The 12,828-nt window shown below is 42.5% G+C and overlaps 1 protein-coding gene across 6 annotated transcripts in view; it reads left to right on the forward strand.

The window, feature by feature from the left end:
* Positions 1-12,828, forward strand: part of IL2RA (interleukin 2 receptor subunit alpha) — a 51,044-nt gene that overhangs the window by 26,009 nt on the left and 12,207 nt on the right. For 4 of the 6 annotated variants that reach the window (XM_030941135.1, XM_030941137.1, XM_010366516.2 and 1 more), the window contains exon 2: positions 11,470-11,679. In XM_030941135.1, coding sequence (XP_030796995.1) covers positions 11,470-11,679 — 210 coding nt within the window. The remainder of the gene's footprint in view (positions 1-11,469; positions 11,680-12,828) is intronic. The other 2 variants (XM_030941136.1, XM_010366517.2) reach the window with 1 other exon arrangement.

Genomic DNA, 12,828 nt, shown 5'->3' on the forward strand with positions numbered 1-12,828 from the left:
CTTGTAAAGCTCAGTGAATCATCATCTAGACATTTCCTGTGCTCCGTGCGTTATTCTAATCTTCACTGGGTAAAAGCAGAGCTTAAAGCTCTGATATATGGATAGGAAAGAGAAGAGGGATGAAGCCTTTACCTAGGGCTGGCTGGGCTAAGAGTAAAACAACTTGACCTTGATTCACCCAAGGGGCAAAGAATCTTATCTCAGACTCGGTCCACATCCTTTAGAAGCCCCTTTTTTCCTTTATCTTTCATGTTGCTCACATTGGCTGCAGGGGCCAAACGAGTTTGCTCTCACTTTGAACATCAGAGAAAAAAACAACGACAAAAAGTTACTCAACCCACAAACGTTTCTCACTCACCCACCTTTCCTCCAGCCAATGACGTTTTCACGGCACCCTGTTAGATGCTGAGTGAGAAAGCATCTGGGCACAAACCGCTGTGGATGCAGATTGAGCAGTGCTCACTGTGCACTGGAGGCATGGGGGTCCTGTCCTCATCAAGCGGGCAGATGGAGAGGGGACTGAGCGAGCAGCCGGGACTTCGCACACTGGAAACTCTCACTACTCCAAGTGTGGCCTGGGGATCTGCAGCCCTAGCATCATGTGGGAGCTTGTTAGAAATAGCCTCAGCGTCCACGCCTGCCCTGTCAAATCCCAATCTGCAAGATCCCGGAGGGTTCTGCACACATGCTGCTGTCAACAACCTCAGCACCGTCCTGCCGGCTCTAGAGCAGCCAACCGGGATGTCCTTCTTCTTCAGCAGTGGCATCCGCTCTCTAAAATGACTGCCCCTCACGTCTCCTTCCAGGGTTGGTATTTCTGGTTAACTCAAGGGACACAACAATGCTACTAATGAAGTGGTAAAAAGTAAAGGGACACCTTTCAGATTATGGGAGTGGAGCGGCAGGTATGTGGCAAAATCAAATAAAGAGGGCTCATGATTCCACGTCAGGGAAGAGCCGCTGGCCTGCTGTTTATCTACTGTGAATGGGGTCTCTTTTTTGTTTGTTTGGTTTTGTTTTGTTTTGTTTTGTTTTCACTTAACCCCAGTGGCAAGAAAAATGTGGCCTCTTGCCCGGAGGAGCAGAGAGTGATGCGGAAAGCAAAGACCACCTCATTTCACCAAGTTCCTCGGCTTTTATTTAAAATCCAAGACATAGAAGCTGCACATTTGTCCTTCTGGGAAAAGTGACGAGTGACTGAGGGCGGAGTCTAACACTCAAAAGGAGAGAGCAGGTGCCTGGGAGTCAGAACAGCTGGCTTGAATCCCTAAATCTGTCACTGTTTGTCCTGGGTTACGTTGTTCTGGTCATCTATGGCAGGAGGACTACAAATGCCTGGCTTTTCCCTTTCCAGCGGGCACACAAGGAGACAGAGAAGTTGAATCTCTAGCAGTCCATTGAAAGGGAAGCCCGCAGTGCAAAGAGAAGCATTGTCGAGGGCCCTTCATCTGCACCCTCGGTTCTCCCAGACCTGTTCCATGATGCATTCCAGAAAGGGTAGCTCTCCGTCACAGTCACTTGCGATTGCCAAAGTGTCAGCCAGACAAGGCAAAAGCTCCCAAGGGGTGTTACCCTTCAGCTGCATACAGAACTCTTAGAGGCAACAAATTCACAAGGAAAGATACACCCAAGATCATGTGTTTCAGCCACAGTGATGCAGGTGAGGTGGAAAAGGATGAGGAACAAGTGGGATTCTGTCCATGTCTGAGCATTCATGGCAAAATCCAACATAAGATGTGGAACACGCTCAATATTAGAAGAGCTCGGTTTGACTCTGTGCCTATGCCCTTGGTGTGGGTCCCAGGCCAAAGCCCTTGGCATTTTCAGGATTAGTGAAAACTGCTGGCTGTCTCTTTTTCCCTCTGCCCACATAAAAGGCACAAAAACTAAAGGCAAAGGCCACCTCACTGCAGAGCTGGTAGTTCAAATTTTCCTCCTGGGAGCCCCGATTTCTTTTCTTTTCTCACCTTAACAGTGTCCAGATTACTTTTATTGCCAGAATGAAGATACAGCCTGCTCAGAGCCACATGTGGGGCCCACCACTCAGGAACAAAGAGAGAGACAGATACTAAGCATGTGTGCAACAGAGAAAATCCAGCCCACAGAAACCGTGTGCAAGAGCAGCTCCGTCCAGCCTGAATGTGGCTTTGGGAAGCCCACTTAGAACTTGGCCTGCCGCCAGTCGCCGACTCAGAGCCTACTGCCATGAAGGCAGGCCCTGACTCTCCATCCCTGCCCACACAGGGAGACCCAGGGCAAACAGAAAGCCCCTGGGGGGGGCCCAAGGGACCCTTGGCTCTCTCAGGGTCCCATTCAAGTTTCTGGTCTAGTCCTGGCAGACTAAACACCACTGAGTTGCCTGGTGGGAGAAGGTGCTGGGCAGGGTGGACAGGAGCCCCACTGCTTCTCAGCCCTGTGCCAACCCCTTTGGGTAAGACCCTAATGCAGGGTGGGGAGCCCCAATTTCTAAGCCTTGAGTGTTTACCACCCTACACCCCCACCTCCAACTCCCAAATTGATCATCTCAAATTTTCCCACAGTCCGTAGACACCAGACACTTCAAATACTCTCAGAGAAGAAGGTGATGTCTACATCCAGAATTGTGCCAATACTTTAAAATTACGGGGAGAAAAATATTCCCCTTCCCCTCTTCTAAGGAAAATTCTGTCTGCCTCCCAAGCTCCCAGGTCCCTTGTGGTGTGAGCTGGGGGAATGCATAGAGCTGGGAATTGGAAAATATTCCGGGAGAGAATTATTTATGTGGAGAAGACCCATTGGGAGAAGCAGGAAGTGGGTCTGGAAAGACAGGAGGAAGTGTAAAGGCAGAGAAAAGCCCTTGTTAGCTGAATTTTGAGAAGTAATTTTTAGCATTCTTAGTGAGTAAAACTAGAGAATGAGGGCAGTTGTATGCTGTCTTAAAAAATAAAAGAATGATAATATAGGGAAAGATGATTTCAACATTTTGGAGTCATATAAATGGAATCCTCCTTTGTTATTACTGTGCAAGACTTTTAGACAAATTATTTTTTATTCTTTTTTTGGATGTTGTTCTGTTGCTGCTTTTATAACACTATGCTAAGAAGGGCTAAAAAAATCCCAAATTTATTCCCATTAGATTGAAAAAGAGCAACCCTCCAGTGTACCTTTCCACACACTCTTCTACCTCCTGCTGCCTTCAGGTGATGTTGGGCACTTCCTGGCAAGGCCTTTCAGGGAAAAGGATTACAGCCAAGCTCTTTAGTGGTTACTGAGCTACAGACCTGGAGGTGTCATGTTTCTAAATTCCAGGAAAGATTCTTTATGAAAGGAAAGTCTGTGAGAGTAAGAAGTTCTGGAACTTCCCCTTGTCCCCGCATGACCTCTTCAGACACTCAGACTAATTTATGATGACTCTGAAAACGCCCATTACCTCATCTAGCAAAACATACCCTCATGGAATTAAAGAGTTTCTAAGGTCACAAAACAGCTTCCAAGACAATTTGTCTCCTTCTTTTCGAATTGATGTGTTTAGAAATGTTCTTGGCTTGTGATTGGCATTTCAGATTCCAAAAGCATCTGTGGTCAATCCTGGCTATTTGTGCTAATGAATAATTACAAAAGAGTTGCTAAGTATGCTTCTCATTGATTTTGTTGAGCTACAATTACTTATAAAGAAAGGCACAGATCTGAGGCATACAATTTGATGAGTTTTGACAAATGTGTACAGCTGCATAAACGTTTTCATCACTTCTGCCTTCTGGTCAATACCCACCTACCACAAGAAACCACTGTCTGCTTTCTGTCTCTGGATATAACTTTTGTCTTTTTTTGGACTTCATATAAATGAAAGCAAAGTGTGTTCACTATTTTGTGTTTAGCTTATTTTGTTCAACATAACATTTTTGAGATTTATCAATATTGCCCGTATCAATAGTTCATTATTTTTTATTTTTGAGTGGTTTCTATAGTATGACTATATGATAAGCTACTTATCTGTTCTCCCAATGATGGATATTTGAATTATTGAGTTGATTATTATTAATAAAGCTACTATGTCCTAGAATGGAAGGGGCTTAATAAAAGAAAGAAGTAAGTAAATATTTTATAAAAGCCGGGCGCGGTGGCTCAAGCCTGTAATCCCAGCACTTTGGGAGGCCGAGACGGGCGGATCACGAGGTCAGGAGATCGAGACCATCCTGGCTAACACGGTGAAACCCCGTCTCTACTAAAAATACAAAAACTAGCCGGGCGAGGTGGCGGCGCCTGTAGTCCCAGCTACTTGGGAGGCTGAGGCAGGAGAATGGCGTGAACCCAGGAGGCGGAGCTTGCAGTGAGCTGAGATCCGGCCACTGCACTCCAGTCCGGGCGACAGAGCGAGACTCTGCCTCAAAAAAATATATATATATATATTTTATAAAAGTCTTTCTGTAGACACATCCCTTCATTCCTCTTAGATAAATACCTAGGAGTAGAATTGCTGAATTGTAGGGTAGGTATATATTTAACTTCAATAAAAATACTTTCTTTTTGTTTGTTTGTTTTTGTTTGTTTGTTTTTGAGACAGAGTCTCACTCTGTTGCCCAGGCTGGAGTGCAGTGGCATGATCTCAGCTCACTGCAACCTCTGCCTCCTGGGCTTAAGTGATTCTCCTGCCTCAGCCTCCAGAGTAGCTGGGATTGCAAGCATGCACCACCATGCCTGGTTAATTTTTGTATTTTTAGTAGAGACAGGGTTTCACCATGTTGACCAGGGTGGTCTCGAACTCCTGACTTCAAATGATCCAGCTGCCTCAGCCTCCTAAAGTGCTGAGATTATAGGCATGAGCCACCAGGCCCAGCCAAAATACTTTCAAATAGTGTTCCAAAGTAATTGCATTACTTACACTGCCACCAGTAATGTAAGAGAGTTCCAGTAGCTCTATTTCCTCTCCAGTATTTGGTGTATCAGTCTTTTATCCATTTCCTCCATTTCCGCAACGGGCTATCTCATCATGGTTTTCGATTTGCATTTTATTGATACCCGATATTAAGCACAGTTTCAAGTGTTTATTGATAATCATGTATCTTCTTTGGGGAAGTGGCTCTTCAAGTCTTTGCCCATTTATTGGGCTGTTTGCCTTTTACTATTGCTTTGTTGTTCTTTATATATTCTGGACACAAGTGTTTGTGAAAAATAAATATATTGCAAATATTTTCTCTCAGTCTTTTACTTTTTCATTTTCTTAATGTCTCTGGATGAGTAGACATTTTCAATTTTTTTCTTTTATAGTTAGTGCTTTTGCATCCTCTATAAGCAATCTTTGCCTATCTCCAACCTGCAGTCATTTGCCTTTATTTTCTTCTAAAATCTTTGTAGTTTTGCCTTTTATGGTTACATCTATAAGGTATAGACCTAGTATATAGATCTTTATCTTTATACATATAATAAAATTAATTCTTGCATAAGAGGTGAGGTTTTTTCTCATACATTTATCCATTTGTTCCAGAAGCATTTGTTGAAAAGATTTTTCCTTTCTCATTGAACTTCCTTGGCACATTTATTTGTTTAAAAAAAAAAAAATCAGTTGAACAAACATGAGTGAGTCCATTTCAGGGCTTTCTGCTCTGTTTCATTACTGTTGTCTTTATGCAAATACTATGCTGCCTTAATTTCCATAGTTTTATAGAAAGCCTGAATATCAGATGTCATGAATCCTCTAAATGTGTACATCTTTATGATTGTCTTAGATATACTAGGTCTTTTGCGTTTCTAAGGAGGTTTTAGAAATAACTTCCGAATTTCTACTAAATATTGTGTCGGATTTTTAAACTGCAGTTGCCTTGAATTAATTGATCAATTTAAGGTGAATAGGTTTTTTAAATGAATGTTCCAATCTATAAAGATTGTATATTTTTCCATTTACTTAATTCTTTTAAAATATGTCTCAGCAATATTTCAGAGTTTTCAGTTTAGTGGTATTACAAGTTTTTGGTAGACTTATTTATAAACATTTTATGTTTTTTGATGTAATTGTAAATACAATTGTTTTTCATTTTTAATTTTCTAATTGGTTATATATATATATATATATATATACTGAAATTGCTAACTTGCTAAATTCTAGTAGTTATTTTGCAGATTCATCAGTAATTTTATGTAAACAATCACGTTATCTGAGAATAATGTTCCTTATCTTGAAATCTACTTCCTGATATTAATATAACCACACCAGCTTCCTTATGCTTATCTTTGTAGATTATGTCTTTTTCTATCCTTTTTTCTCAATCCATCATTTTTATTGTATTTAAAGTGTGTTCTCTTGAAGACAGCATATAATTGGGCCCTGCTGTTTAATCCAGTCTGAAAGTTTCTGTCTTTTAATGTATGGATTTTTGTCCATTTATATTTAATGTAATTACTGATAGGACTGGCTTTAAGTTTGCTTTCTTGCTGTTTCTTAGTTGTTCCCTTTCTGTTTTTATTACTTTATTCTTCCTTTTCTCTCTTCAGTTTGGCTCACCAAATTTAATATTCTTTTCAGCTACACTCTTTGTGGTATTATTTGGTGGTTTCTCTAAGCTATTCATTATGCATTCTTAGCTTATCACAATCTACTTACTTAATATTGTACCATTTTCTATATGATATAAAAACCTAAAACAGTACAATTCCATTCTTCCTAACTTTTATACTAGAACTGCATGTTCAACAGAACCCACCGTACCATATTATAATTTTTGTTTTAAACAGTTGTCTTTCAAAGATGTTAAAAACAAAAAGTGGTCTTTTCACTTATCTAAATATTTATCAGTGTTCTTTATTACTTCATGTAGATTTATGTTGCTAGCTAGTGTAATTTCTCTGTTGCTTGAAAAATTTTCTTTAGCATAATGCAAATGTGCCATAATAAATTCTCTAAGCTTTCTTTTATCTGAAAATATACTAAATTCACCCTCGTTTTTGGAGGCTATTGTCTCTAGGTAGATTTCAAGGCTGATGGGTTTTTTCCTTTTAAAACTTTGAATATGTTGTGCTATTGTTTTCTGGCTTCCATTGTTTCATTGAGAAGTCAGCTGTTATTCATCATTGTTCCCCTGTAGGTATGTGTCCTTTCCCTCTTGCCGCTTTTAAGATGTTCTCATTGTCTTTGTTTTTCAGCAGTTTACCTGTGATGTATCTAGATGTGCTTTTTGGTTTTCAGCAGTTTAGCTGTGATGTACCTAGATGTGCTTTTCTTTATCTGTATCCTGCTTGGTGCAGTGAATATCTGGATCTGTAAATCCATATCTGTCATCAAATTTCAAACATTTTTGGCCATTACTTCTTCATATACTTTTTCTGCTCCATTCTTTCTCTCCTCTCTCCTTGGGAATTCAATGAAATGTAGGTTAGGCTATTTGTTATTGTCTCACAGGATGCCAAAGGTCTATTCTTTTTCAAATTTCTTCTGTTCATCAGTTTGGATAATTTCTATTGATTTGCCTTCAAGCCCTGGCTAGGCTCATTTCAGATACTGTAACTTTTAGTTTTATTTTCTTATTTTTAAAAATATTGGTTGGCCATGGTGGCTCACACCTGTAATCCCAGCACTTTGGGAGGCCGAGGCAGGTGGATCACCTGAGGTCAGGAATTCGAGACCAGCCTGGCCAACATGGTGAAACCCTGTCTCTACTAAAATTACAAAAATCAGCCAGGCATGGTGCCACACACCTGTAATCTTAGCTACTTGGGAGGCTGAGGCAGGAGAATCACCTGAACCTGGGAGGCAGAGGTTTCAGTGAGCCAAGATTATACCACTGCACTCCAGCCTGGGCAACAGAGGAAGACTCCATTTCAAAAGAAAAAATTACTAGTTTTCATTTATCTACTGAGATATCCTATTGTTTCACTCATTATAACCATTTTTTCTTTAAATTAGCAGTTGGCACTTTTTTTCTGAAAGGGTCAGAGAGTAAATATTTTAGGCTACCTGGCCACGTTACTCCACTGCAACTACTCAACTCTGCCATTATAGCAGAAAAGCAGCCATAGACAAAATGTAAATAAATGGGTGTGTCTTTCTTCCAATAAAACTTTATTTATAAAAATAAACCACTGACCATGGTGGCTCACTCCTGTAATCCTAGCACTTTGGGAGGCCGAGGCAGGTGAATCACCTGAGGCCAGGAGTTCAAGACCAGCCTGGCCAACGTGACAAAACCTCATCTCTACTAAAAACACAAAAATTAGCCGGACGTGTTGGTGCATGCCTGTAATCCCAGCTACTTGAGAGGCTGAGGTAGGAGAATCGCTTGAACCCAGGGGGCAGAGGTTGCAGTGAGCCAAGATTGCACCATTGCACTCCAGCCTGGGCAACAAGAGCAAAACTCTGTCTCAAAAATTAATAAATAAATAAATAAATGGCAGCAAATCTGCAGGTCGTAGTTTACTGACCTCTGCTTTAAGACATTGAGCATACTTATTATAACTGTTTTAAGCTCCTTTTGTGCTAATTCCAAAATCTGGGTCAATTTAGGGGTCTGTTTTTTTTTTTTTTTTTTGAGACAGACTCTCACTCACTCTGTAACCCAGGCTGGGGTGCTCGGCTCACTGCAACCTCCACCTCCCAGGCTCAAGCAATTCTCCTGCCTCAGCCTCCTGAGTACCTGGGGCTACAGGCATGTGCCACCACACTCGGCTGATTTTTTGTATTTTTAGTAGAGATAGGGTTTCACCATGTTGGCCAGACTGGTCTCTAACTCCTGATCTCAGGTGATCTGCCTGCCTTGTCCCCGCAAAGTGCGGGGATTATAGGCGTGAGCCACCACACCCAGTCAATCTTACAGGTCTGTTTCTATTGAGCACTTTTTTGAGTAGGTCAAGTAGGTCACGTTTTCCTGTTTCTTCACATGTCTAGATTTTCTTTTAACTTGCTGGATATTATGAACTATACATTATAAAGGGGCTGGATTATCTTGTGGTCCTTTAAAAGGTAATGCATTTTGCTCTGACAGGCAGGTAAATGACTAGCACATCCTCTTGTCTATTAGGCTTGGTTTTAATCTTTGTAAGGGCAGGTCTATTTTGGTTTTGAAATTCATCCTGGGGATGTCTCTTTCTCTAGAGCAGGATTGGAAAACTACAACCCACAACTCAGACACCTGTTTTTATAAATAAAACTTAGTATAACTATTCTTCTCTTAGCCCTCACAATAGGCGATCAGGGCTAAGTCTCACTGAGTTCTGCCCTGTTCAGGTCCAGACCAGCTCTTGGCTAAGAACCTGGGGTGGACCCCTATACATATTTTTTTGAGCACCCTTCATGTAGTGCCCTCTCCATAGCCCCACCCCACAAATCCCAGTCATGTCACGTCAATGAAACCAACACTCTGCTTGGGCTCCACTTGGGTGCTGCCTGGGAGGAAAGCACCCCAGGAAGGAAGCCAGGGCAACCGTGGGCGCCTCTCATGTGTTTCCCTCCTCCCAAATCATGTAGCCCTGAGCTGCCTGTTGTTCAGCACCTGAAAGCACTTGCTGCATACATTTGGGCTGGTTTCACAGTTGTTTCAGCAGAAATATAAGTTTTGGTCCCAGTTACTCTGTGATGGCGGGAAGCAGAAGTCTTCACTGGTTTTTCTGATTATTATCCATGTCTTGCTTTAGCAACAGATTTATCTTCTGATACGTAAAATATTGGTTGGTGTTGATCTATAATAAGTGCCAACAAATGGTACCAGTGATATGAGAAGTACAGAGAGACAATCTTTTGCGGGAGTTAAAGGTTAAGGTAAACGTCAGTCCAGTCTCTATCTGAATTACCATTCTCTTTTTCTGGACAGTGAACAAAAGGAAAGGAATAGAACTACCATCTATTCCATGTCTTATTTTCTGGGCTTTCATCAAGTTACCTTAGTATATTATTTGCTGTAATCCTTAAATCAATAAAATAATTATTATTACACCACAAAACTGAGCCTTAGAGAAGTAAAACAATAAAACTACGTAGCTTGTAAGCTGCTGTAGCTAGAAGTTAGAAACCCATCTTTCTCCCTTCCCACCATGCTGCTGCTCTTGCCTTATCATGAGATTACCAGAATTTACTGAGCACTTAACGTCGCCTGTTCCTGTTCCACCGTAATTTCCAGCCCGTGGAGCCCATATAAATTGCTTTTGCTTAGTCCCTTGTTGGTTAGAGATGGGCCAAGCTGTCTGATTTCTCCCTACCTTCGATTCTTTTTTTTTTTTTGGAGACAGAGTCTTGCTGTGTCACCTAGGCTGGAGTGCAGTGGCGTGATCTCGGCTCACTGCATCCTCTGCCTCCTGGGTTCAAGCGATTCTGCTGACTCAGGCTCTCAGCCACCTGAGTAAGTGGGACCACAGGCACATGCCACCACGCCTGGCTAATTTTTTTGTATTTTTAGTGGAGACTGGTTTTCACCAGGCTGGCCAGGCTGGTTTCGAACTGCCGATCTCATCTGATCTACCCACCTTGGCCTCCTAAAGTGCTGGGATTACAGGCATGAGCCACTGCGCCCAGCCTCCCTAGCTTCAGTTCTTAGGGGTATCAGGAGAGTCCTGAATCATTGGATGGGGATGGTCTTCTGGATGACAAGATGCTGGGCAGAGACTACGTTCATAGAGAAGCTTCACTCAACCTGAACGACTAATACACAACCAGCCAACCCACAGCCATGAGTACAGCCAGCAGCCCTGATCAGCCTCCGTGTGGGCTTCCATCGATGGAGAGGCTACAGACTCCTGCTTTCCTGCCTCTTCCTGTCCCTGTCGTCTCCCCGTCCACTTCCTTTATCCAGCATGTGATATTTCCCCCCAAAATCTAATCTCTTAAAGCAGAGAAACTGTTGCAAAGTAGGCAATGGAATTATTTTTCTGATTAGACCTGTGCCACTTTTCCTTGTAATAGTTTCATGTTTGACCACTGCTTCTGGTGTCTTTAGTGAGATACCAGGGTCCATTTTTCAGACTGAGGGAGGTTAAGGTCTTCATAATATAAGAAGGTATTTGGTGAAGTCAGAGGTGAGCAGGGTGAGAAACACGCATTTCCTATTTGCCAGACATTGAGTGAAGTACTTTCTGTACATTTCTCAAAAAATGGCACAGAGTCATTAATTATAGAAAGTCTCACAATTTGTATATCCTAAAAAGTATTTTGCACAGACACATTTTGCCCCTCAATTAAATGTATGTAACTTAGCTCCTTCCTTTCTTCACATTCCTTGGCCCTCCTCTCTCCGTACTTGCTTGACATGAGACATATTCAGAATAAAACCTCATTAATTTCTACTCATCTAGTTTGAAATACATTGTGCTTTGGAGAGGAGCTTGGTCGTAGCTAACTTTTGAGCCAGCTCTGATACAAAGGTTTCTGAAGAACAATGGTAACAGCCTTGGTTCCTTTCTCACAAAAAGTGGGGCATACCATCTTTTAAATAAAGTGAAGACATATGTGATTAAGTTATTACAGGATTAAATGTGTGAGTACTTGCTTGGGGCCTCTTGAACTCCTAATAGTCTTCTTTTGCTTTGCAGAGCTCTGTGACTATGACCCGCCAAAAATCACACACGCCACGTTCAAAGCCGTGGCCTACAAGGAAGGAACCATGTTGAACTGTGAATGCAAGAGAGGTTTCCGCAGAATAAAAAGCGGGTCACCCTATATGCTCTGTACAGGAAACTCTGGCCACTCATCCTGGGACAACCAATGTCAATGCACAAGCTCTGGTAAGTGTCTCTTCTGTGACTACCAAGAAAAAGAGAACTGCAGCAAAGAGTGAGACAGAACCCAGCTTTGGTTCACTCAGCCCTGTAGACACAAATGGGCCAGTCCAGTCTACAGGATAACTAATTTTAGTGGTTCCTGAAATAGTCATTCACTAAACACAACTTTTTTTTTTTTTTGAGACAGAGTCTCACTCTGTTGCCCAGGCTGGAGTGCAATGGTGCGCAATCTCGGCTCACTGCAACTTCTGCCTCCCAGGTTCAAGTGATTCTCCTGCCTCAGCCTCCTGAATAGCTGGGATTATAGGCTCCCACCAGCATGCCTGGCTAATTTTCGCATTTTTAACAGAGATGGGGTTTCACCACGTTGTCCAGGCTGGTCTTGAACTCCTGACCTCAAGTAATTCACTCGCCTCAGCCTCCCAAAGTGCTGGGATTACAGGCATGAGTCACTGTGACCAGCCACACAATTCTATTTTTATTTTTGAGACAGTCTCGCTCTGTCACCCAGGCTGGAGTGCAGTGGTGCAATCTCAGCTCACTGCAACCTCCACCTCCTGAGTTCAAGTGATTCCTGTGCCTCAGCTGCCCGAGTACCTGGGAGTACAGGTGTGCACCACCATGCCTGGCTAATTTTCTTATTTTTAGCAAAGATAGGGTTTCACCATGTTGGCCAGGCTGGTCTCGAACTCCTGGCCTCAAGTGATTCTCCTGCCTGGGCCTTTCAGGCTCACACCACTATGCCTGGCTAATATTTTGTATTTCTTGTTAGCGATGGGGTTTCCCCGTGTTGTCCAGGCTGACCTTAAACTCCTGGGCTCAAGCAATCCTCCTGCCTCAGCCTCCCAAAGTGCTGGGATTATAGGTGTGAGCCACCATGCCTGACCTAGACGTCTTCTTTTATCCTGAGCCAGAATTCTGATCACCCCCCTCATTGGGGCACTCAGACTCAACTCCTTTGCCAAACTCTTCACAATGGACAGGACTGTTCTAGAAGTTTCCTTGTCATTGTGTTAGGGTGGCGTCTCTAACTTTAAGCATTCTGAGCAGTCTTAGGGAGCAAAGGATCAGTGCGTTGTGGAGTGAGACCACTCCTGCTGCCGTCAAACAACTCAAAAACAATTGACAGCAAGCAAGGAGTCTCTTTCGGTG

Source organism: Rhinopithecus roxellana, chromosome 11, assembly GCF_007565055.1.
Source record: "Rhinopithecus roxellana isolate Shanxi Qingling chromosome 11, ASM756505v1, whole genome shotgun sequence".
Taxonomy (NCBI): Eukaryota; Metazoa; Chordata; class Mammalia; order Primates; family Cercopithecidae; genus Rhinopithecus; species Rhinopithecus roxellana.